The following is a 24932-nucleotide window of genomic DNA, read 5'->3' on the forward strand; positions in this document are numbered from 1 at the left end:
TGCCGTCTAGTGCCTGAAAAACCAGGAAGACATTCTGAAGTGGTAAGTTTCCTCTTTCCAAGTTATCTGATAATACGGTGCATAACAGGGTGAAACATTACAGCCTACTCTTCAACATTATGAAATGACCTTTTATGTTACAGTTAATATTTAGACAGCAACGCATACTTTTCAATTTTGTATTTAATATTGTAATGCCAGTGAGAAAGAAGACAGTTTCTTCTTAAGGAAAGCTCTTTATTGCCATTTAGATTAGCTAAGCCACAAATCATGTCAGTCTCTTTACTTTGACAATAACTGAATTATTGTTCATTTCCCTGCATCAAAGGGCACCTAAGGTCATTAAGGAAGCATAGTGCAGGAACCAAACTTAAAATAAAGCCAGGATTTCAGCAACTACAGCCAGCAACTCAGCTCAGGACTTTCTGAAGGGAAAATACTGTAAGTATTTGTTTAACATTGATTATGTTCCTAATGCCATCTGTCAAGCATGGTGGAGGAAATGTGATCATTTGGATGTGCTTTGGTGTTGGTTAGGTGTGAAATTTGTGCAGGGTAAAGGGTCTAAAACAGGGATCATAAACAAAGAAGGCTACAAGGCAAGAATCTGCAACAAAACACACCAGCAAGCAAACTGTGCAAGAACTATTTAGAGAAGAATCAGTCCGCTGGTATTCTGACCATATTGGAGTGGTCAGAAAGTGATCAGATCTCAACACTCTTCACATTACCTTCACAAATCAACGGCTTGAATGGCAAAGGTCTGTAAGGCTGCAAAATTATGTAATCTATGTAGCAATATCATTTTGTGTGTAAGGTTAACCTTTTTATTTGGGTTTTGTATAAATTATTACATAATATACAAATGAATAATGCAAAAAAATATATATAATGAAAACAAGCACTACATAAATACAGCAAACGCATAAACAGCATAAGGCAGGTAACTGTGTAAAACTAAATGTAGACTTTATAGCTGAACTGATTATCTCATTTTATCAACTAGGATGATGTGTCCCGATTGGATGTCCTGAAGAGCTCACGTATCAGACTATTGGCAGAACACTGCGGTCTTTCTGGAGCAGGACACGCAGCACAACCACTTGCCTGAAGCTGATTTAGCAGGATCAGCTCAGTTTCTCGTGAATGGATCAGGTCAGATGTCACACAACCACTTGGTGTAGAGCTTAAACTATGGACACCAACAACACACCAGCTCGAAACATACTAACATTTGTACACTGTATGGACAAAAGTATTGGGACACCTGCTCATTCATTGTTTCTTCCGAAATAAGAGATAACTGACTCCACTGTCCAGGGAACTGTCTCTACAAGATTTTGAAGCACTGCTGTGAGAATTTAAATGTGACAAGAGCATTAGTGAGGTCAGGATGTTGGATGATCACCACCCCACCAATCATCATTCCAGAGAACACAGTTCCACTGCTCCACAGCTCAATGCTGGGGGACTGTGTACCCATCCGGCCCATGTTTGGCATTAGACATGGTACCAATAGGTTCATGTTTATCTGCTACAGAGAGTCCTATTCTATTGGAAGTACTTTTCTACAGGGACTAGACAAGCTGTGAGTGTGTGCATTTGCACATCTATGTCAGCAATGGATGCAACGTGAAGCAGCTGAATGCATTTATTTGAAGGGGTGTCCACAAACATTTGGACATATATATATGTACAGCATGAACGTAGATAACTACACTTCACCTTGAATTAAGCAGAGATCCGTTTATTGGGATGCAATTTCATTAGACGTGAAGCTAAATTTAGCAAAGCTCTACATGATGTGTCATGCTATGAGAATATTCCATTACACACAGCACTGTACATATAGTATTACACATGAAAGGCAGCGCAGTAGTGGCATTTACCAAGTTACATTGCAGACCTTTACATGGTTATGATGCAAGGCAATCCCTGTAGTGCATCACAGACAAATCCATCCAAGTACGTAGCTATGGAAAATGCATTTGCAGTATGACTGGAACCTATGCATATGTATTCTGCTTCAGCAGATGCCTTGGCACATTATGAAATGCTGACATGTTCATAATGTCTATACAGAAACGTGAGCTAATCCAAGCTACTTACTGTGAAAGGGATTATAAGGAGTGTAAAACACAGGGCGGGAGAGGCCGAGCACACAGGGGTGAATACGTCCAGGGATGAGTAAACACAAATAGCCTGGCCAATGACAGCTCTGCAAGGCTTGGGAGAAACCTAAGGTAAGCTGTACAGGTTCCCCCAGTTCTACCAAAACAAACTATGAGATGGCCACCTAATGTACTTTACAGGATCCAAAGTAGCAGACTTAAATGTGCTTTGCATTGATAGCTTGAATTACCTCTGCATTAGAAAAGAAGTACCACGGTTTATACAGCTGCCAAATCTTTTTATAAGCTCCACTACCAAGCTGAGGCACTGGACCTTCTCCGAAAGACCAGAAGGAGCCAATTGAGGAAGCAGAGGACCAGCAGGAGGTATAAGCAGAGGATCCAGGGGACCATGAGGATGGCAAGACGAGCAAGCACAGTGGAAGTGCCCTCATTTCTACGGCAGTTGGTGAGAGAGACTGAAAAGATGGTCACTTTCTTCTTTAAAGGAGGGCAGAGGGAAAGAAGAACCAGTAGTGACTCTGAGTCGGAAGATGATAACGACGACATAGAGGAGATTGTCAGCCCTTACCTGGAGAGACCTATCCTACAGAAGGAGACGGCAGAGGGGGAGTCGAAGTGGGGCGTTAGCTATGCCATGGCCAGCATGCAAGGCTGGCGTGCCCAAATGGAGGATACACACACTTGCATGCCTGAAATGTCCGAGGGGCTTTCAGACTGGAGTTACTTTGCAGTGTTTGATGGACATGCAGGAAACACTGTGTCTCAGTACTGCTCCACACATCTGCTGGACCACATACTTGCTACAGGTACATACTGTATTATGTTTATGGGTGCATCTTTCACAAAGAGAGGTAGAACAATTTAGCTCCATAAGACCAGCATTTCTTATCTGTTCTCCGATCTCTGGTCCATTTTCGGATCTTGGGGTTTGATAGAGATTAATGACAGTCCCAGGAACAATCTCTGTGTCTCTACAAACCTAATCAGACATTCAACCCAGTAACTAAGGATTCTTCAGCCTCCAGTCCAGGAGTAATCAATTTAGGTCCTGGAGGCCAAGCACAGTTTGGTGATCTTTCTGCTTGGACACACCCAATAAACCTGGTTCAATCAGGTGAGTTTGAGCAGGAAAATGATCAAACTGAGCTAGGGCTGGAATTGCTAATCCCTGCTCTGCTCAAAAAAGGGATATATTATATCCTATTGTTGCAAATTCAGTTTTTCTGCCAATGAACCACAACAATTCAGTGGAAGGGAAGAATCCCTTAATCTTCTTTCCATGTGGTGCTATGGAAGGACTTGACCCTGCAGCCTTGGGTATGGATATAGGGAATTTAACAGTGTAGATTCTATGGAAGCTTTCAAGACACAAAAGTATTTAACGAATTTTGCATCATTTAGAAAGCTGTATACTATTCTATATGTTTGAATATGAGGACATTAAACATTACTGTTCCCTCAATTTTTTCCAACATGCCTTTATCACTATCCCTACAAATCTGAGTATCTCTCCTCCACCAGGGGCCATAACTCTAGAGGAAAATATGGAGCAAGTCAAGGGAGGCATTCGGGATGGCTTCTTGGGCATTGACCGCCACATGCACAACCTGTCCCGGAGTGAAGGCTGGGACCGAAGTGGTTCCACAGCAGCCTCCGTCATTATCTCCCCGCACAACATTTACTTCATTAACTGCGGCGACTCCCGGACCTTCCTGTGCCGTGATGGCCAGGTGGTCTTCCACACAGAGGACCACAAGCCCTGCAACCCTCGGGAGAAGGAACGCATCCAGAACGCAGGAGGGTCGGTCACGCTGCAGCGGATCAATGGCTCCCTAGCTGTGTCCCGAGCCCTTGGAGACTTTGCCTTCAAGGAGGTGGAGTGGAGGACCCAGACGGAGCAGCTGGTGTCTCCAGAGCCGGAGGTGTATGAGCTGGAGCGCTCACCACAGGACGAGTTCCTGGTGGTGGCCTGCGATGGGGTTTGGGATGCCATCAGTAATGAGGAACTGTGCGCCTTTGTGCGTAACCGCCTGCAAGTCTGTGATGACCTGAGGGATGTCTGCACCCAGGTCATTGACCTCTGCCTCTATAAGGTTAGTGTCCCAGCAGCAGCTGGGGCTTTGGACCTTGGACCACAGAACGATGTAAAATGAGAGCAACTATGGAAGCTAAACACATCAATCAATGAGGCAGAGGAAATAGAGAGCACTTTGTGTATCCAAAGGGTAAACATTAAATTCTTGTCAATCTGAGGAGCGACTCTGCAATAACGCATATCTATAATATTACATAACACCTCCTACTCATATGCTGACATAAGGAAGATTAGATGAGTCCTTGCCACCTGCACCGTGACCTGTTCCCAAAGTAGACACTCCAGTCCTGTAAATAGCGGGATTAAGTGATAGAGAGGGAGGAGTGTGTGAGTGAGATGGGATTAAGATAGGAGTCTGGGATTGTAAAGCCTGAGGGAATTCAGTAGCTGACAATTTTCAGCCTTTGCTAATCGTTTGTTAACACATCTGTAACACCAGAATGCATAATTCTGGAAATAAGGAATTTACACTTTATGGACAAAAGAATTGGGACACCTGCTCAGTTGGAGTAACTGTCTCTACTGCCCAGAGAAATCTTTCTACCAGATGTTGGAACGTTGCTGTCAGGATTTGACTGTATTTAGCGACAAGGGCATTAGTGAGGTCAGGGTGTTGGATGATCACCACCCCACCTCATCCCAGAAGTATTGGAAGGAGTACCAACATTCCAGAGAACATAGTTTTACAGCATACTTCCAATATGTTCATATATATATATATATATATATATATATATATATATATATATATAAGTATCTATATTATTTTGACAGCAAATTCATTTTTCAAGAAATCAACATGCTAGTGTGATCAACTCCTAGTTACCTCAGAATATAGGCCTGTAAGCCCCCCACCAAAACTGGTAGAATAACAGTGATGTCTCAAACACACTCAACACTTAGTTGACTTTAGAGGAGTCCTAATTAGTCCATTCATGAACAGCACCTGTGTGCTGAGCCTCAGGTGAAAGGCAGAGCTTAGACTTTACACATTAGAGCACACTACCTGTGCATGAGCTCCTCACTAAGGCCAGCAGAGGGAGACATTACAAGATCATTCATAAAAGATATTGTACAGTGTTCATTATAATACAGTTCATTATAATACAGTTTAGTCCTTTTTCTGGCATGGTCACTAATTGGTAATTTTTCCCAAAAATTGGTTGACTCCAGTGGAGCTTACTGCAGTTCATTGGAGACCACTGTTTGAGACCTCATCTGTATTTACAGGGAAGCCTGGACAACATGAGCATCATCATCATCTGCTTTAGTGGCGCCCCCCAGGTGTCCCCTGAGGCACTGCAACAAGAGGCAGAGCTTGAACACCGCCTAGATCTCAAAGTGGACGGTAATTTTCTCTTTCAAGATGCTGCATTGGACAAACAACACACTGCAAAAATATCAGTTACCACTTTTACTAGATCATTAATCAGAATCTCAAAATTAAAATTATGCATACAAATGAATGTAATTATATGCCATGCATGGCTGTGTTTAATCATTATTGTATTAATGCATTATTTGGGGTGATTTTGTAAACAGAAATCATTCAGGTGATCAGGTCTAAAGGTGAGGAGCCTGATTTGCTGTATGTGATTAAGTTCCTGGCCTCAGAGAATGTACCTGGACTTCCACCAGGGGGTGGCGTCACAAGCAAGTGAGTGACAGGAGTGTTTGTGTGTAGTGCATGCACTACCAGTGCTTGATACTGTAAAATATGAATTATAGAACATAATAATTTTTGTATGTTAAATATTTATGCATTTTTTTTCAGGAGAGACTGCATAATTGCCGCGTACCAGAAATATGCAGCAGCATTCAGAACTGCTGAGCCGATGGTATGTGTTCACTTGTATTTCTGCTTAAAAGGAAAATCCACCAAAACTTATGCATAATTCAGTGGTTGACATGTAAGCAACGGCATCTTGAGTGCTCTGATGTAACATGATTCATTGTAGAGAAAGTTATTAGCCATAACATTAGTACCACTGACTGGGGAAGGTCTGTGAGGGGGTGGGATATATTAGAACATAGCAGTCAACAATAGACATTTCTTGAAGGTGTTAAAAGCACAAATGGTCAAGCATAAGAATCTGAGCCACTAGACGTGGCTGGACGACTGGGTCAGACCACCTCCAAAACATTGAGCAGGTCTTGGGCACCTAAGTCTTATTGATGCAATCCATAGAGGTCCCACCTCACAACTTACAGGATTTACAAGATCTGCTGCTAACGTCTTAGTGCCAGATACCACAGAACGCCTTCAGAGGTCTTGTGGAGTCCATGCCTCAAATGGTCAGATCTGTTGTGGTGGCACCCACACTGTGTATATATGTGGAAAAAGGAACTTCTCCAAATATGTCAACTTACCTTTGCTAACTGCCCACTCTATGTCAGCTGTTTTGTAACAACTGACATAGAGTGTTTTATAGAGTTTTATTATTTATTATTTTGTCATTCCAGGATATAGGCGGCTCGGAGGATTCCAACTAACGGTGGTTCCCTTGGAAACAACATCACAAGCCTTCCATTACCATGACAACATTTCCAATAAAAGTTCAGGATTATGTCAACTACTGTGAAAAGCATCACTCAATATGGACTATCAGGAGAAAGATGTTCATGAGCAGTAATGCAACCTCTCTGCAACCTCTCAGATGAGGGACAGTGAGTACCTGGCTTACAGCTGCCATCTGCAGTTAGCTGTTATATTTTTATGGTAAAGACATACACAATAGTTCTGTTGAGGTGAAGACATCATGGGAACATATTCTCCATCGAGCGCAAAGAAAGAGACTCAAATGGACTGAAATAAAAATACAATATAAAATATTTCATGCTTTGTCATAAAATGGCAACTTTTTTGTTAATGATTATGTGATTTTTTTTATAACTGTAATAATTTTATAATGAATCATTCCAATGCAATGCCTATACAGTTATCATACATGTTAAAACAAATACAATTCACTTCACTTTGATTAATCTGAAGGCAAACTGTATTTACTACACCTCCAGCATAAATATAGATATCCTGAATGAATTATTGATAAACATACTGGTAGCTAGCATATTAGAATTAAGAGGCTGCTATCACCAGTTGCATGAGTAGCATCTCTTCTTTGTTGTATTTAACTCCTTTTGAAAGAGCTGCCTTACTGAGCATCTAACAGAGGCCTGCTGCTGCTGAAGTGTCACTCATATTAATGTGTCTGCAGTTAAAAGCACAGAAAGCATAGAAGACGCGAACCTAGGACCGAGAACTGCTCTAAAGTGTGTGGCATACACAGTTCTCATTGCACATGTGCCTGCCTGTCCTTATGATGGGTCTGCCGACCTCAGCTAAGAGGCTAATTATGATTTAAAAAAAGAAAGAAAATATGCTGCCCATTTCCTAAGTTTATCATTTAATTTAATTTAATCCTGAAATCTGTAACTTCAATCAGATCACTGTTTGTATTCCAATTATACTTTGTAACCTGGATTACAGATATTTTAGCTTTTTACATGGATTTTGCTACTCCAGCCACTAAACCTAAGCTTTAAGAAAATGTTTGAAATGAAAAAAGAACTAAACACTAAAAAATATCCTCTATGTGTATGTATGTCAACTTTTGCTATTGCCTGTTTAGCTCCTAGGATAATGAGAGATTGAATAAAGGCAAAAATGTAAAATTATTAAAAGCACTGTTTGTGATGAATCAATGAATGAATGAATGAGCAGGTGTCCCAATACTTTTGTCCATATAAAGGTAAAGGTGCACGTATTCGTCACTGTACAGCAAAAAGTGTCCTCTGCATTTAACTCATCTGTGGTAGTGAACACACACACACGCTAGTGAACTAGGGCCAGTGAGTAGTCACACACCCACACGCCCAGGGAGCAGAGAGGGTAAAGGGCCTTGCTCAAAGGCCCAACAGTGGCAGCTTGTCAAGCCCGGGTATTGAACCCACAACCTTGTTATCAATAGCCCGGCGCTCTAACCGCTGAGCCACCACTGCCCCTAAATCACTCATGCTCTTATGGAATTGTATTTACTGAAATAAACAAAAATGAGGAACATTAATTTAGCAAATTAAACAATTAAGATCATTCAGAATTGTATACTTTTGGCCACCTCAACTCAAGGCGAGAAGCAAAAAACGCTACAGCTTCTATGCCTGAACTTTGGAGGTATGGATAAACCTCACTGCATATTTCTGCAGAACTGCAAGTGAGTCTCCTAAAACAATGGAAGTTGTAATAAAAGTAAAGGGATCACACAACAGATACTGACATATTTGATACAACATTTAGTTGCTGAGCTTCTGATATGTCATATTTTACAGACACTGAAAATGACATAAATGAAAGGTGATCTGTGGACACAGGACAATGTATACTAGGCCTTTTCAAGCTGCAGCCAAGACAGGGTGCTAAAAACATTTTAAGCAAACTGCTCTTGAGGCTTTGTATGTGCGCAGAGAACTGTTGGTTAACCAAGGGCCAGGAAGGAGACTTTAGCACTGTATTTTTAGATGCATACTTTTTGCAATTTTACTTAATATAAGAAAATAACATTTTATTTAATGTATTCTTTATTTAGAATTCATCCAGCCTAGTTGGCAAATAACATTGGCAATAAATATTGTTGAATTTAACTTTCTTTAATTTGACCTTAAATTGTTGACCACATACAATGTACTAGACTACTTCAGAATACAGGATAGGAAACTCAATCATAATGCAAGTTGGACATTATGATGGTTTGAGGAACCTTTGCCCTTATTGATTTCTAATTAAATTCTGCCTGCTCTATAAGATATACTATAGGTTCATTAGCATAGTATATGGATCCTTAATTGGATCCATCATTTTGGGTGGACGTATTAAAAAAATTGCGATTTTTGGTATCACTTGGGGAAGAGAAGAAAGTATGGAAATTGGTCTTCAAGTCTGTCAGAAGGTCAGTAGCTTCAGCAGGCAGTTGGCAATATATACAGAATGTGTTACATAGGTGTAGAATGTTCTGCCACCTCTGTACTAATTACTGGGCCAGGTCCTCGGGGGCCCCTTTGTTCATTCGTATTGAATATAGGTAGAAAACAAAGATGCACACACACACACACACACACACACACACATACACAGCCATACTTAACACACAGTGACATTTGGTTCAGAAGAAGCACCAAAAAACAGGACACTGTACCCAGAGAGACTTTCTACTGAGGTAAGCCATGATCATGATCTTTTCTTTATTTTTAAAGTAATGCTTTGCTTTATCTGGACCACAGTTCTGTGTAGGGTTTATAAATACATCTGAAAATATGAAGAGAAATTTGATATATAAAAATGGATTGATGGGTTAATTTGTACTAAAGTAAGAAATTACTAGTTAGAGATATGGATATTTTTGAATACATCTATTTGCAGGTTTTCTATACATAAACAAGCTGGTGTGTATTTTGGAGGAAAAATTACTTTGGAAAGATTAGCTTTGTAAAGAATTATAGCACTGTATGCATTTCTCTCAATACACTATAAATAAATATTTGTTATTTTACAATAAGTAACTTATTAGCTGGCTAGAAATTGTGAGATGATTGAACTAATACTAAGTTAACAGCGGAATTTGATAAATAATAATGTGTTTTATACTCTGTTAGTTTGCAATTTGAAGCTTAATAAATCTATAATTTAAGTAATTTATTTTTTGAGTATCTCAGACATAAAAAACATTCTTATTCATTTTCTAAACTGGAAAATATGTATTTTATCACGTTCCTTCATATGCTTTTGATTGTACTTCAATTATGCCAGTTTAATTCTACTCCATACACTGGATCAACCGGACATAAGTCTCTGAAGCGCAATTATAAGCCTATCATTAACTGTCTCTGTATGTCTCTACTTCTCAATAAGACATAATGCCTTTGAAGGTGGATGGAGACCCAGGCTATGGCAGTATGGTGGGCCCAGGGCTTAGTCTGTCAAGCAACCTGGGGGGTTCAGAGACCCTTCCTCTGCTCATCCCATCCGAAGCTGAGCCGGATCTAAAAACATGGAAGCCCCTGACCCGAGAACAGCTGGAGGCCGCTGCTGGGGGAACAGGCTGGAAGAAGTTCCGCTCTCGTCTGGTCCTTCTTTTCTGGCTGGCATGGCTGACCATGCTGGGTGCTGCCATTGTGGTGATCGTTCAGAGCCCACGGCCAGTGGCTATTCCGCTGCACTGGTGGCAGAAGGAGCTCTTCTACCGGCTGCAGCCAGCATTGCTCCTGGATATAAATAACACAGAGTCAAGTGCTATAAGCAGTAAGTAGCTGCTGTACTAGGAGTATGCAATCAGAAGAGAATAGCTACAGTGTTAGTGTACACACACACACACACACACACACACACACACACACATACATGATACAAGCTGAGCCTCAAAAATTTTAGTAAAGGAGCCACAGCTAATATTTAGTAAGATATTTCGTCTGTGTTCCTCTCCTCCAGTTTGTTTACTGTTTATTCCCAGCTGTATGTTAGAAGTTCCCCATATGAGGAAGTTCTAACTTCCATATAAGGAAGTTGACTGGATTATTATTGACTTGAATGTATGATCTTCTGTGTCTTTACAAGTAGGCAGTTAGACAGTTGCTCCACTCTACAGTTGTGAAACCATATACATTTCTGTGTCCAAGGAAGAACTCAGAACTACTCAGAACTGTGTTGTGTAGAGCAACTTCACAGCTTTCGAGTGGCACAACAGTCTGTTTAAACAGTAAACAGATTGAGGCTCATTTACCTCGCTCAATATCACTTCTGTCCAATGGCAAAAATTGTATCTCTATTTTTGTCGGTTTTAAGTTGTTCTCTATGGTTATGTAAATAATGGCAAAATGTGGATGAATAGGCAAATAGAAATGCTCCACTTTCCTTTGAATAAACTTTTGCTCTGTAATCAATTAATTTATCATTTTGGGTAACAAAGTTACTTTATTTTTTTTCCAGTGCTCCCCTGAATGGTTTTTTGAAAACCAGCAAGTGGTACTTCTTTACATATGTATATATTTTTACAGTGCAGAAGAGAATATTAGGGTAGTGGTGGCTTCACGGAGCACTAGGTTATTGTTCACCGTGTTGTGGGTTCAATACACGCTGACACTGAGCTGTCACTGTTGGGCCCTTATCCTTCTCTGCTCAAGGGACCCCATAGCATGGCTGACCCTGAGCTTTTTCCAAGCTGGGATATGTAAAGAGAACAATTTTGTTGTATCCTGCAAGTCTAAATGTCCTTCAAATTAATCTAATTAAAAATACTACTCTAGACATAGTGTTAAACGTTCAGCAGTAAAAAGAGTCTCTTGTAGAGTGCAGTGTTATATACACCAGCGTTCATGCGGCATTTTACTTTCCGGGTGGAGAGTTTTACTCCTATTGTTACCTCTCATAAGAGGTGAATGGTCTTTTCAGTATCAAACTATTAGCTGAAAATTCAATTGTTACACTATGGACTGCGTTGCATAATACAATGTTTCAATATTTAGTGTCTATTGTTTTGGTATAATTCAGGTGTGAAAGTGATCCTAGACCTCTGCGATCTTGGTCTGCCCAGTTGGCCTCAGTTCAGGAACGAGACAGAGAACCCAGCAGATGCATCTTATGTCCAGGTAAACTCTAATAAAGCATGACTTCACCCTGGGGTCACCTGCCCCATATTTGTTGATTATAGTTTCCTGTGCTGTGTTTTGTCTCACTGACCTTTTCTTATGCAATTTCATGTCCAGGACTTAAGGTACTGGCTTGAGGAAGGTGTTTCAGGATTTGGAATCTGTGATACAGATCCAACCTATTCTGAGAAGGTAAAGTTCAGGATGCACTGATGGTGGTGATGTAATTTCTAAAAAACAGGATATTATTCTTTACAGGGAGGAAGATGTATGAAAAATTAAATTGTAATGTTTCAGTGTATTTTTGTCTTCCAGACACTAACAGAGTGGAGAGGACTGGTTGAAGAGTTCAGCACAGAGTACAATGAAAGGTACAGCATCAATTATATTATATTATGATGCAAATAGTTATAACTGAACTGAATTAGTGTAAGATTTTAGGCACAGTGCCTCCCTAACCAATTCTTCACTAATTCTTCATGTTTTAGTGTACAGTACTACAGTACATTAATGTCTACAGTACTTCTACAGTGTTACAGCACATATTCTGAGCAGCAGTATGTTTACACGTAAGTGTGTGGGGGTGTGTTATGTTTGTAGGATTGTGTTGGTGAAGGAATCAGGTGATTCTTCTCCAGCACTCAATATGTCCAAGCCCACCGTGAACAGCTCTCTGGTGGATCTGGCCCTAAAGCCTTTGCTCCCCCAGTCCTCCCACACGTTATCTGCAGCTGAGCTCGCTGACGTTATGGAGACCAGGCTAAAGACTCTGCAGGAAGAATGGCCAAGCTGGACAGTAAGCAGATAGATTTTCATTTAGCCAGATCAAAAACAAATAAACAAAGGTCAATTTCCATTTCAGTGTTTCTGGTATTCAGTGTCCTGTGCTTGCATGTCAACGTGATAACATCCATAGAGATGATGAGGTGTTCTCATTCTGTTTAACAGCGTAGGTCAGGTGGTATGTAGTAAAGTAGCACTCTCACTGTGGTGTTGCAGGTGGATGGTCAAGTAGCCTGGGAGCTGCAGAACGTTGTCATGGTCTTGATGATGACCCTGCCGGGAACTCCTGTAATCAGATATGGTGACGAGATCAGCCAGTCTGGGGTAGGCAGACAGCTTTAATTAGCTGTCATTGTGCTATCAGCTAATCATTATGAGTAAATTATTCTATTATACAGTAAATCAATACAAACATCATATTATAATATTATATTATTATAATTTTTTATTAATGATCTAAACTAATCGATCTGTTTTTGTGTGTAGAATGTTTCTACACATGAGTCTGCAGATGACCAGGGACATAAAGATACAACAGTACAGGTGAGCAAGTTCTTTTAATTTACTTTATTTTAGGGCTGCAACAAACAACTATTTTGATAGTTAAATAATCTATAGATTATTGAAAGAAATAATCAATTATTTGCATTATGAATTATCCATTAACCAAGCATATCTTATTTAATTTAGCATATCCTATTTAGTTCAGCTTTTAAATTTAGATTGAGGTTGTTCACTGTTTTAATGAACTTTGCTGCTAAAACTGCTAAAGATTAAATATATGTTTCATGTCAAAATTTAAAGCCAAGGATGTGCAAAGTAGCATCAATAAAATATAACAAATCTTTTTTCCCATAATCTTTGGCTCCTTTACTAATATTTTGATGCTCAGCTTGTACCAATTGATCAAACTGAAAAAAAAAGTGAGACGGTAATTTTAACTTTCAAGTATTTTGTGTAACTGCTTTGTCTGTATTAGTGACTTTTATTTTGACATGGTCTGGCCAGAGGCCCAATGTCATAGACCCTTTTCCACTCACAGCCTAACAAGCAAGCCAATTGGCTCTTTTTGTTGAAGGGCGGGACTTTATCCATAAACAGATGCCATGTTAAGCACCTCCCATTCATTTTTTAACCAGTGACCGGTCTCCTAGTTTATAATGTCTCTTAAAGATTTCTCCTTTTCACACTCAGTCCAGGTCCATGTGAGACTCCCACGCCTCACACTAATAGAACTCTGCTCTCCACCCACACAACAGAGTGATGTTGCTGCAGATGTGTGGCCGCTTTGCCATCTGGTTCTGTAATGATTTTATCCACACTCTGTTAACAAGACAGACAGCTGCTCAGTCTGTATGTTTTCATGCACCTCAGCGTCAAGACTGAGGGAATTATTACTGTGAAAAGTGTCAGTGTCAGATAAACAGTATTTCACTCTGGTCTGGTTAAATTTGGACAGATTAATCTGTGGTTTACCTGAACTGTTTCGAGATAGGGCAACATACTAACTATTAAATTAGTTGCCAACTGATTTGCCTGTTGATTTTAGTTGCCTAAGCCAATTAGTCGTTGCTACATTTTTTCTGCTTTAAGGCCTTCACTAAAAATCACCTTACAATGCTCTGAAATGCTCGCCTAAGCCTCTGCTCTCTCTGTTTCTTCACCAGAATCTGCTGCAGTCCAGGCGCTCCACTTTGCTCTTCCAGTCTCTGAGCCGCACTCGCTCCCGTGAAGAAGCTCTTCTGTACGGCACTTTCACATTTCTTCCATTCAACAGCTCCACCCACTCAAACTCCACGGCCAAACCCCCTCTGGCCTTCCTGCGCTCCTGGGGCTGTATTAATGTTCTGGTGTTGTTCAACCTGGGTTCAGAGCCGTACACTATGGACCCTGACTGGGCAGCTAGTCTACCCGAAGAAGGAGTGTATATGACCAGTACAGGCCTGGACCGCCTCGGTGCTGTATTCCTTCACTCCTTAAAGCTCCAGCCTTTTGAAGCCATTGTTATCAAACTGTTTGAGGCAGACAACTAGTGCTGAGATGATGTGTGAGAAGTTCCACTGAGCAGTCAGTGGTGTTATAAGATGGAGTGGATCAGAAATGTCCTATGTGCCATCAGAGGGATGTATTGAATTCATTGAATTCAGATGGGTGCATCGTTCTCACAAAATGATACTATTGTCATTATGTTAAAATCTTGTACACCAGTAAATTTCATGTTTTTTTTTAAATGTAACTGAATCAATAATGTTGAATCAACTGCTAAAAAGAAATAAACATTTGTTGTATGTTTTAGTCTATTGTTAAGCGCGGCTAATATATACAAAAAATAGTATACACTAATGTTTACATTTTGTTTACCGGGGTAATTTGGTAACATTTAAATTTGATGGCTTCCAACAAAATAGCTCCACAAAACATGAAGCTTCATAAGAATACCACAGATATATCATTTCTATATTCCTATTTTGACTTGAGTTAAAATGTGAGAATATGATATCTATATAAGGTGCTATTTATTGCATTTATTTGGGAAGTTTGTGACTTCCGTTGGGGTGAAAAATGCCCAGAAAGAGTTTTACAAGCCTATTTATAACACTAACCATAGCATAGCATCTTGCTTTTAGCACTGTAACAAGAATATTGTAGTTCTTTTTTAAGTAGTCCTGAGTCACCAGATACTCAGACAGTGTTGCTATCCTCTTGGCACAGTGTGCGGTTTATTTTTTAGAAAAGATTATAGCACAGATACGTGCACACTTCCCCAGCTTTAGCTGCCCCACTCACTGAGTTTTATTTACCCTTATGTGCACACTAGCACAGGGAAATCCACAGTCACAAGGCCTGGTTTGCATAGTGACCCATTTTCTCATAACTAGCAACTAGAGTCTGGCTGTGATGTGCATGCTTGTCTCTTAACTCAGCTAGTTTTACGGCTCTGTTTTGGTTATGCCGGATTTTCTGTTCAAAGAAAAGAACAGTGTTTGAAGTTCATGGTATGTCAGTCTCCTTATTTAACTATACCAAGGCATACACCATTCAGCATTGTGAGGCACCACTGTGGCTAACTCTGTTTGTAATGTCAGTCACTGCACAGGTCGCCTTAGTAGATATTGTCCATTAAGGTAATAGACATATTCATAACTCAGAGAACTTTGACATTTGGTACTGAAGTACATTTAAAAAGCAGCATTACATATTAAATGAATTTCACTTTAGTGTAGTGCCCTTATGCCAATACAATGCTACCATCTACTTCATTAAACATCTTCACATACTGACACCACCTGTTAATACACTGATCAGCCATAACATTAGTACTGACATAATATTAGCATACTGACAATGAGGTGAAAAACATTGATTATTATGGATGGATTATATATTAGGCGGCAAGTGAACAATCAGTTCTTGAAGGTGATGTGTTTAAAGCAGGAAACATGGCATAAGGTGTAGTGGCTAGATGACATCAGGTGGGGTTTTATGTTATGCAGTGGTCAATACTTACCAAACGTTGTCCAAGAAAGGACAACTGGTAATCCGGTGACAGGATTATGGGCACCTAAGGCTCATTTAGGCGATCCATGGATGCCCCACCTCATAGTTTTCAGGACTTGAGGATCTGCCAGATACTACAGAACACATGCCCCGAATGGTCAGATCTGTTGTGGTGGCACAAGGGGGACCGACTCAGTATCAGGTACTAATGTCATGGCTGATCGGTGTATTTTCCTACCTTAACTCAAACAGAAATATAGGACATCTAATTTTTCCCAGTATTAATACAGTTTCCTGAACTGGGAATTTCCATTATTACAGTGCTATAAATGGAACTAACATGTGACACAAAATATCTTGTCACCCAGCTTGTGTTATTTAGCAATCATGCATATGTCATGAACTCCCTATGTAGGTAGTGTTCAAATAAAGTGCTATTGGTGGCTCTTGCTTCTTGCTAATACAAAAAAGGACATAGCTTTTAACGGGATACTAATTTTCTTCATTAGAAACCCAGATGAAGAACCAGAAGCCCATGGCCAATAAAAAAAGATGGACACGGAAACTTATGGGGGAAAAAACATTATACGTAATGTGATTTAAATGAAATAAAGGCTGTGTGCCATACATCTGTGCTGTTGTTTATTACATCTGTCATTTAAACCACTGGATGTCACTTTTGATTCTTAACCAGACGAGGGCGCTATTCTATTACTCTTAAACTCAGTGTGCCTCAAAGCCCAGCAATGCAAATTGGAATGGGAACCTTCCAGATCTTTTAGGAATGTGTGAATTTATCATGTAGCTGTTTTGCTTTGCACTTTCACTGAAGGCCAATGCAGAGCTTTAAACCACAAGAACCAGAACAGAGGATGAGATTCAGGATTTTGTGGTTTGTGGCATCCTGTGCAATGTCAAACTGCATCAGGATCATAATTAAGGATGCAACGTTTACTTTCTTTTTTCAGATGATTAATGCAGATGCTTTAGAAAGCAAAGAAACTCAACGAACATCTCTCTCTTCTTCCTCTCTCTCTCTCTCTCTCTCTCTCTCTCTCTCTCTCTCTCTCTCTCTCTCTCTCTCTCTCTCATTTAAAGGAATGAACACTTATGGCTTATTGTATGTAAGTCTGTGGTCTTTCTCTGCTTATCCAGTTATCCAGTGCTCTGACACACCCTTAAGGCTTAAGGCTTAACCCCTTAAGGCTTATTTCACACTAAGGTGTATTACACAGTAACTACAAGGACTTCTGTAGAAACTAGTGGGGCTATTCTTTGGTAATAGAGGTTTGCAATGACTCTTTTAGCCCGCCGGCAAGGCCATAGGCTTTTTAAGGGGTTAAAGTGCCAAAAAGGGACATAGAAGAAACATTTGGTTCCCTAAAGAAAAATGTTTGCAAAAATGGGAGTATGAAGAACCTTTAAAAGGTCTAAAGAATCTCAGACTTGTTCCTAGAGCCAAGAGCCTTCATAATATAATATACTAAAATAGCCTGGAGCTGCCCATATGTCCAAACTTGTATTACACACTCATATCATTTAAGGTTAACTGCCAGTTTGCTAGTTTGCATTTCGAATAATTGCATTCTGAATAATTAACCTGAGGATGAAAAAAGCCTGGGAATTTAAAAAGTAACTCTAAAAAAAGCATCTTCACACTTACCTTCACACATCACTTTCAGCAATGGTTGTCTTAAAACAGGTATGATTTAAGACGTTCATGGCATAATGCAAAATAACAAAATGGCCCTATTAAAAACAGTGTATATAAACAGAGACTTTGATTAAGAGTTTAAATGTTTAATGTGAGAAAACGCTCGCCCAGTTACAGTAATGTGATGTGAAGGTTTGGTTTTGGGGGTGTCTCCTTGGGGTATGCTTGGGGTAAAAGCATGACATTGACTGATTTCATTTTGCAATGGAACAACTGAGCATTGATGAGTCTTAAAATAGCATTGCATGGAGTGGTATGGTCTCTGTCACTTGTTATACAGGATTTCTATAATAATATTTTGGTCATTTTGGACAACCATGATAGTTCAGTAAAAGATTCTACATGCTGTAAAAAAACAAAACTGTACATTTTACAAAATTACCAGAATTACCAGCCATTTCCAGTAATGTTACTGTGACACTAGTGTAATAACTATTTACTGTTAACTATTTACTATTAACTATTTACTATTTATTGTGGTTATAGGCCTATATCACACTAGATTGATGGCCGTATACAGTTGCCATCCATGCACAGAAAATGACCAACCTTCCTGAAAGCAGTAACCCTGTGTATTCTACTGTGACCCTCCGACATGAACTAACCATCACTAACTGAAACATGAATCGGCATCATGGTTGAGGGAACAACACTGGTATAAGCTAATTAACAAAATCTAACAGTGGCATGCTCAGAAGTTCCATCCCCCGCGCTACGATAATCAGAGAGAAGCTGCTTAAGACTCGAAAACTCCCAAAGTCCCAAACCCACTTTACCCGGCATGGTCTGCAAATAATCTAATTACTGCAAAATCTGCCATTTTAACCTTTGTTGTTGGATCCGTATCTCCTTCAGCAGAGATCTGCAGTATATAAGGATTACAGTAAATTACATCAGGATTTCTGCTGTAGAGTGAAACAGTGTTTCATAAATTAATCAAATCAAATCAAATTTATCTGTATAGTGCTTTTTACAACTGCCAAAGTCGACAGTGGCATGAAAAAGAAACCTTGGGAGGAACCAAGATTCACAAGAGGGACCCGACCTCCTCTGGTCTGAACTATTTATAAGTGGTAATTATAAATTTATAAAAGTCACCGAACCATTAAAGCCTGTTGTACTGTTCAGGTGTGCTGATATAATCATATACTCATTCTATAATACTATTAGACCATTGTGCAGAAACATAACACAGAAGTAAAATTATTATAGATTACTATAGATGCCTGATAGATTTAATATTTAACATTAAAAGCATTTAGCTGATGCTGTTATCCAGAGCGACTTACATAAATGTCAATTTACATTTTTGAGTCAGAAAATATCCACAGCTAGTTTAAATAGTCTAGGTTATAAAAAAAAAGGCCTAGATCCTACTAAATACAAAAGTCAGTATGGAGACCACAATACTCCACACTACACTTGGCCCAAGTACTGTTCAGTCAGCATTTGATGACAACGAGCAACTGCTTGATGCTTGTTTTCCGTGGATCTTAAAGGATGGTGGGTCAAGCTGAGGGGTACTTGAAGCTTATGCATCCATATAGCACCTTATAGTTTCTTGCAGTTTTTTTTAATAGAGCTTTTGGGTTTGGCTGTATAAATAATCATAAGCAGGCTGCTATGTTAGGGTGTTTGTAAAGTGGCAACATCTGAGGAAAATGTGAAACTATTGCTGGGAAACCACCAAAAAATACGTTTTGAGTCAGTTCTCTCAGCTCCGTGAACAGTCCTCAGACACACGGATACGGCCCACATTTCATAAACAGCTGAGTGGCTGGAGAGGGACGTTTTGAATTATTCTGTTGTGATCAGTCATATCCATTTAAAATGAAATACCACACAAAATGTCTTTAAGGTAGAAAAATTCATTTAAAAAAAACACACTTCCCCGTGGACATGCATGCCCAAGAGATTCCAGGCAGGATATGATCATGTTTTTCACTTTTTCCTTTTAGTGTGAAATTCATTCTCAGTACACAACTAACCCATTTAAGTAATAAGTAAAAACCTTTAGACTGAGTGTATTGTGTACTTTTCAGTGCACCAATATGGTTTGAATCTCCATCGTCAGACAAATATCTCCCTAATTTCCTTCCAATAATCCAGTGTAAATCTACCAGCTTATCATAAACTAAGGCTGCCTGGCATGTCAGAGCAAATATACAAATATATCATGCAAACAAATGAAAACCATGTTAACTGCTGCTCAAGTTAGTGCTCGAGTGTTTCCATGACTTCCTGCAAATCTAATTCTCAGAACCAAAAAAGACAAAGCTGCGAACAACGCTAATGAGACTTCATTGTATTTTATTAACAAAAGCCAAGATACATTAAATTAGTGGATTATTGACTCAAAGCCAGGAAACATCAATTATATCTCACCCCTTTTATGTTTGTGTGAAACATAATCTACTAGAGAAAACTGTTTTGAAATACGATTCCATGCCATTGTGGTTGATCATTGTATTACCAGTAATGGGGAGTGAATGTGTGTATGTGTGTGTGTGAAAAGAATGTGTACATTTACGGACGGTGCTCTTATCCACAGCGACTTACATCTGAATCATGTTACATGACTCTTATTGGTGTAGGGTGGTGTGTTTGCCAGGCTTTAAAATCAACCTAGCCTGCCATGAGGAAAGACAGTGCTGATACCTACTATGCTAAAACAACCGTCAGTGATGTTGATCGGTGCTATAGGATTCTCCATCTACTTTTATTGCATTATTCATTGAACAGCCGTTACATTAGCACCTAATATGCCTAATATTGAGTAGTTCCTGACAATTACAAAGGAGGCACAGACTCCGCTAAAGTTGTCTTGTGGTATCTGGCACCTGCGGTAACAGCAGGTGGGCCAGCCTCAGATGCTCATGACCCTGTTGCCAGTTCTCCAGTTTTCCCTTTTGAGACCACTTTTGGTAGGAACTGAGTCCTATATACCAGAAAAAGACACACAAGACCTGCCTGATGTTTTGGAGATGATCTTACCCAGTCATCTAGCCATCACTCATAGTTACACCTGAAATATCAATTAGATATTAATTAAATACATAAAAATATAATAAAATGAATATATTGGAATTTAATATTCTACCAAATAGGAACTTACCACCTTTCTTTACAGGCCCACACTCCCATAACTACATAGTTACATTTATTTCATTGCAGTTACTGCATGATTCATATTAGGTATGATTCATAATAAGTCTTAACATAACTAAGCCTGTACTTTCAACTGGATTACAGAGGATCATTAGCTTTGAAACACATCTAATGTACAGTAATTCTGAGTTTTGAACCTTACTAACTTAGTAGAATACAGATCTGTAATGCATAGTCAGCGTAACTGTACATGGACCCACAATGTAGAGTGGTTCATTTTGCCAGCTTTACCTCAGACAGCATAGCCTTAAGCAGCAATACACACAGGCTTGTTCATGCCTGTGCCAAAGTTAGTAATCAGACAGTGTGTCTGTGGTTTTTGCCTTTGGTGTTTGACTAATTTACCAGTACAATAGTTTAGTGGCAATCTTCCCTAATGTCATGTTCTCTTTTGCCAGTTCTCTACAAATCTTCAAGGAACACAGTTGAAGTTTTAGCAAAACAGCAATTTAGGTCAGACCAAAGCACTGAAACACAAAGACCAGTTGCTCAACACCACAACACCTTTAAAGCAACCCAGCCTGGGATGTTTTGCTCAAACTGTCACTTTCCAGTTGCAGAATAATGCAACATCGCAGTGCATCAAGCTGACGTATTCAGTTTCAGTTCTCCCTCCTCTTCCCTTGACTTTCAGTAAGCAGAGACATTTAGTAACATCACCTCTTTCCATTTTAGAGTTAATATTGAGAATAGCTGTGATGGACGCTGAAGAGAAAACATTTCCTGACGGTGAGTTTTCCAATGCAGCACTCGTGCCAAACGCTGAGTGTGTGTGAGGTTAAATGTTGCCTGGAAAGCAAGGCTTGCATACCACTGTTCCACCAAATCATTACTGGCAGTCAGTTTCAAAATATGAGGCGCTGTTGTTCCGGCACTATCCTAACATCAATCTTTCTGTGTTCAGAAGTTGAACGTTTTTCCTATCTGTCACCTGTCTGGCTGGGAAAAGGTTCAGATGTTTGAAAATTCATGCCTCCTGACCCTAGACTGTTTGGACTGCTGCTAACATAACTGTATCTGTGTCAAATTAGATTTACCATAAATCTAATAGCACTGGAATATCCACTATTAAAACACATGATTGTGGTTTTGAGCTCAAAAGTTCATACCAGCAGTCATGTGATCACTCACCTGACCTGAATACAATTAGCATTCCAGCAAGTTTTCCACTGTTCTTTTTCCCAGAACCTCCAGACGATTATCAAAGACTGTGTAGAGTAACAAGGTTGACATAGGGTCAGCTTTTTTTTTCTTTGGATACAATGAAATGAAAAAGACTGGCCCTGGACCAGTACTCTGAGCAGGGCCGCTGCCAGGGATTTTGGACCCTATGAAAAGATACTAAGCTGGGTCCCATAACTCAAATTCTGCCAGAATACTCAGTCACAGGTCCTTAGAATCGTCCTAACCTTTCCTTCCCATACGGCACGCCTGACTCTAAGCCTGAGATGCTTAAAAAATAAATGTCCTAAACCAGCACAAGCACTTCTGTTGGTAGGTAACTGTAATCATTATTCATAGTGGAATCCTTTCATTCTCACCTGCCAGACAAAACACAGACAAATGGAACATCTGCTGATAAACATATGCAAGGAAAACATTTAGGAACATCTATTTTTGTAAGAACTACACAAGGGTAAGAGCCACTTCAACCCTTACACTTTGAAACCATTGCAATATTTATTTGGTTTTGCCAGGTTTCTTCTGTCCAGGCTGAAGCCAGACGCATGGAGCACAATGCGCCGCCTGCTACTGTGCTGTTTATTTAAAATCACCACTCTGTTTTGGTTGTTGGGCTACACAGCTATAAACCATTCATGATATTCTCCAGTGGAAGGCCATGTTAATCAGCACCTTTTTCTCCATTACGATAGCACAGCTGCATCGTCAAGGAGCTACGCTATATGTCCAAATGTTTATGGACACCCCTTCTAATGAATGCATTTAGCTACTTTAAGCTGTATCCACTGCTGACACAGATGTGCAAACACACACACACAGCTTGTCTAATCCCTGTAGAGACGTACTTCCAATAGAATAGAACTCTCTAGAGCAGATATACATGAACCTATTGGCACCATGCCTAATGCCAGGAGTGGGCTAGAGGGGTATATTGAGCTGTGGAGCAGTGGGACTGTGTTCTCCGGAATGACAGTGTTTCATCCAATACTTTTGAGATGAGTTGTGGAGTTAGGGATGAGGCGGGTTGGTGATTATCCAATGTCCTGACCTCACCAATGTTCTTGTCGCTGAATGCAAATCCTCAAATCCTCAGTAGAAAGCCTTTCCTGAACAGTAAAGACAGTTATTCCAAACAGGATAAACTATTTTGTAGATTTAGAAGTAACAATAAATAAGCAGCTGTCCCAAACCTTTGTCCCAATATATATATATATATATATATATATATTGTATATATATAGAACATTTATTGGCCCTTTTAAAATACAAGGCATAATAAGATATTCACAAGCTGATAAGACAAGATCTCCACAGGGTCCACATGTTATTGTCTTCTGAACGAAAGCAAAGGGAAGTCCCTGTAGACTGATTAATAAGTCTGATAAGCATATGATAAAGTCAACACATGAAAAAAAATGCCTAGAGCAAAATATCCAAATCCGATCTACACCTGGATCTGAGTCAGGCCCTTAGACACACTTGATAACCACAGCAGATGTGCACTTTATACTCTGAGGGGGTTGGAATTAAACATGGTATGATGACTAAATAAGGGGAAGCAGACACAACCAACTGTAGGACAGAGATGGTTCATAAACCAAGAGCTAACCTTCCAGATACCGTTTCATCTGCACCACATGATCATCTGCAATAACAGAAGCAGAAGGGAACTTCACTGGTGATTTATAGTGTCCCTCATATGACTGGACAGGTTTTTAGAGATAAGTAAGATTAGATCCACCCACAGTGGCAGTGCTACTTTTCACAAGACCATTTCCTTCTCTATCAAGACTTCAGAATGCCATCTAACACGAATCAACCCACTTTTCCTGTAACCAGAACCATGTGTAAGTGTTAGGGAAGAGCTGATAACATGGCCATTAAAGCGCCTCACAATTAAGGACAAGATCTTATTCCTGTCTAAAAAGCTGCATTGCTCTTTCTCATGAGGTGTTGTGGACCACAAATCATCATGGTAACATGTTAGCTGACAGATAAAGTTGATAAGCCTGAAAAGTATAATTACAGTGCCCATACATGAAAGAAAGCAAGCTCTTTTATAAGCTCTCTCAACACTAGCAGATACAGCAGAGACCTCAGCGGACCTCACAATTACACCATGGCCTGATGTGTCACATTGTTAAGAATAAGCACTTATTGTGGAAATGTACACACCTCTTCCAGGGAACGGCATTGGGGAATCCATGTGGCAAATTAACAACTTTCATGAGTTAACCTTACAGACTGTAGGGAGTTCTGATTAGAGGCCTGTCGAGTTGTACTAAATCAACACAATTGGACGTGATATAATCTTGAAGGTCATTTCACTCGTTAGAGGTTTAATTGCTGGAGAATGTTCCCACCACTCATTTGTAACTGATGATGCCCCTGGAATGAAACAGTGGATGAAACAGCCTCAGGATTTCACTATCATTTCACTGACTTCAGGGTCATGTTTATCCACTTCCATGTACTCGAGCAAAACCTTTAAAGCTTTGTTAAATGATGAAGCTTTTAAATGTGTTAAACCCCTTTGTACAGTTTCTCTGCACAGACCAGCTGGTCTACCAGCATGACCAACCTGACTAAGCATAATATACAGAATAAGAATACAGAATAATAACAATAGACAAGACAACCATATTCATCATTTGTGTTGGACACATATGGCTTTGGCCTCCACCTTTAACCGAACCGTGCAGTGAACACACACACACAG

At 39.8% G+C, this 24932-nt stretch overlaps 2 protein-coding genes across 2 annotated transcripts; both read left to right on the plus strand.

Moving 5' to 3' along the window:
- The first annotated feature begins 2523 nt into the window (after positions 1–2523).
- Positions 2524–6723, plus strand: ppm1na (protein phosphatase, Mg2+/Mn2+ dependent, 1Na (putative)). Its single transcript, XM_072691046.1, has 6 exons — positions 2524–2941; positions 3657–4228; positions 5461–5578; positions 5773–5887; positions 6005–6068; positions 6694–6723. Exons 1-6 carry the CDS (start codon positions 2524–2526, stop codon positions 6721–6723), a joined length of 1317 nt encoding a protein of 438 aa, XP_072547147.1.
- Positions 6724–10140: 3417 nt separating this feature from the next.
- On the plus strand, positions 10141–14684 carry LOC140565706 (amino acid transporter heavy chain SLC3A2). The gene is made up of 8 exons (XM_072691751.1): positions 10141–10525; positions 11771–11868; positions 11986–12060; positions 12184–12239; positions 12469–12664; positions 12868–12975; positions 13138–13194; positions 14331–14684. Exons 1-8 carry the CDS (start codon positions 10141–10143, stop codon positions 14682–14684), a joined length of 1329 nt encoding a protein of 442 aa, XP_072547852.1.
- The last annotated feature ends 10248 nt before the right edge of the window (positions 14685–24932 follow it).

The sequence above is a fragment of the Salminus brasiliensis genome, chromosome 11, assembly GCF_030463535.1.
Source record: "Salminus brasiliensis chromosome 11, fSalBra1.hap2, whole genome shotgun sequence".
NCBI lineage: Eukaryota > Metazoa > Chordata > Actinopteri > Characiformes > Bryconidae > Salminus > Salminus brasiliensis.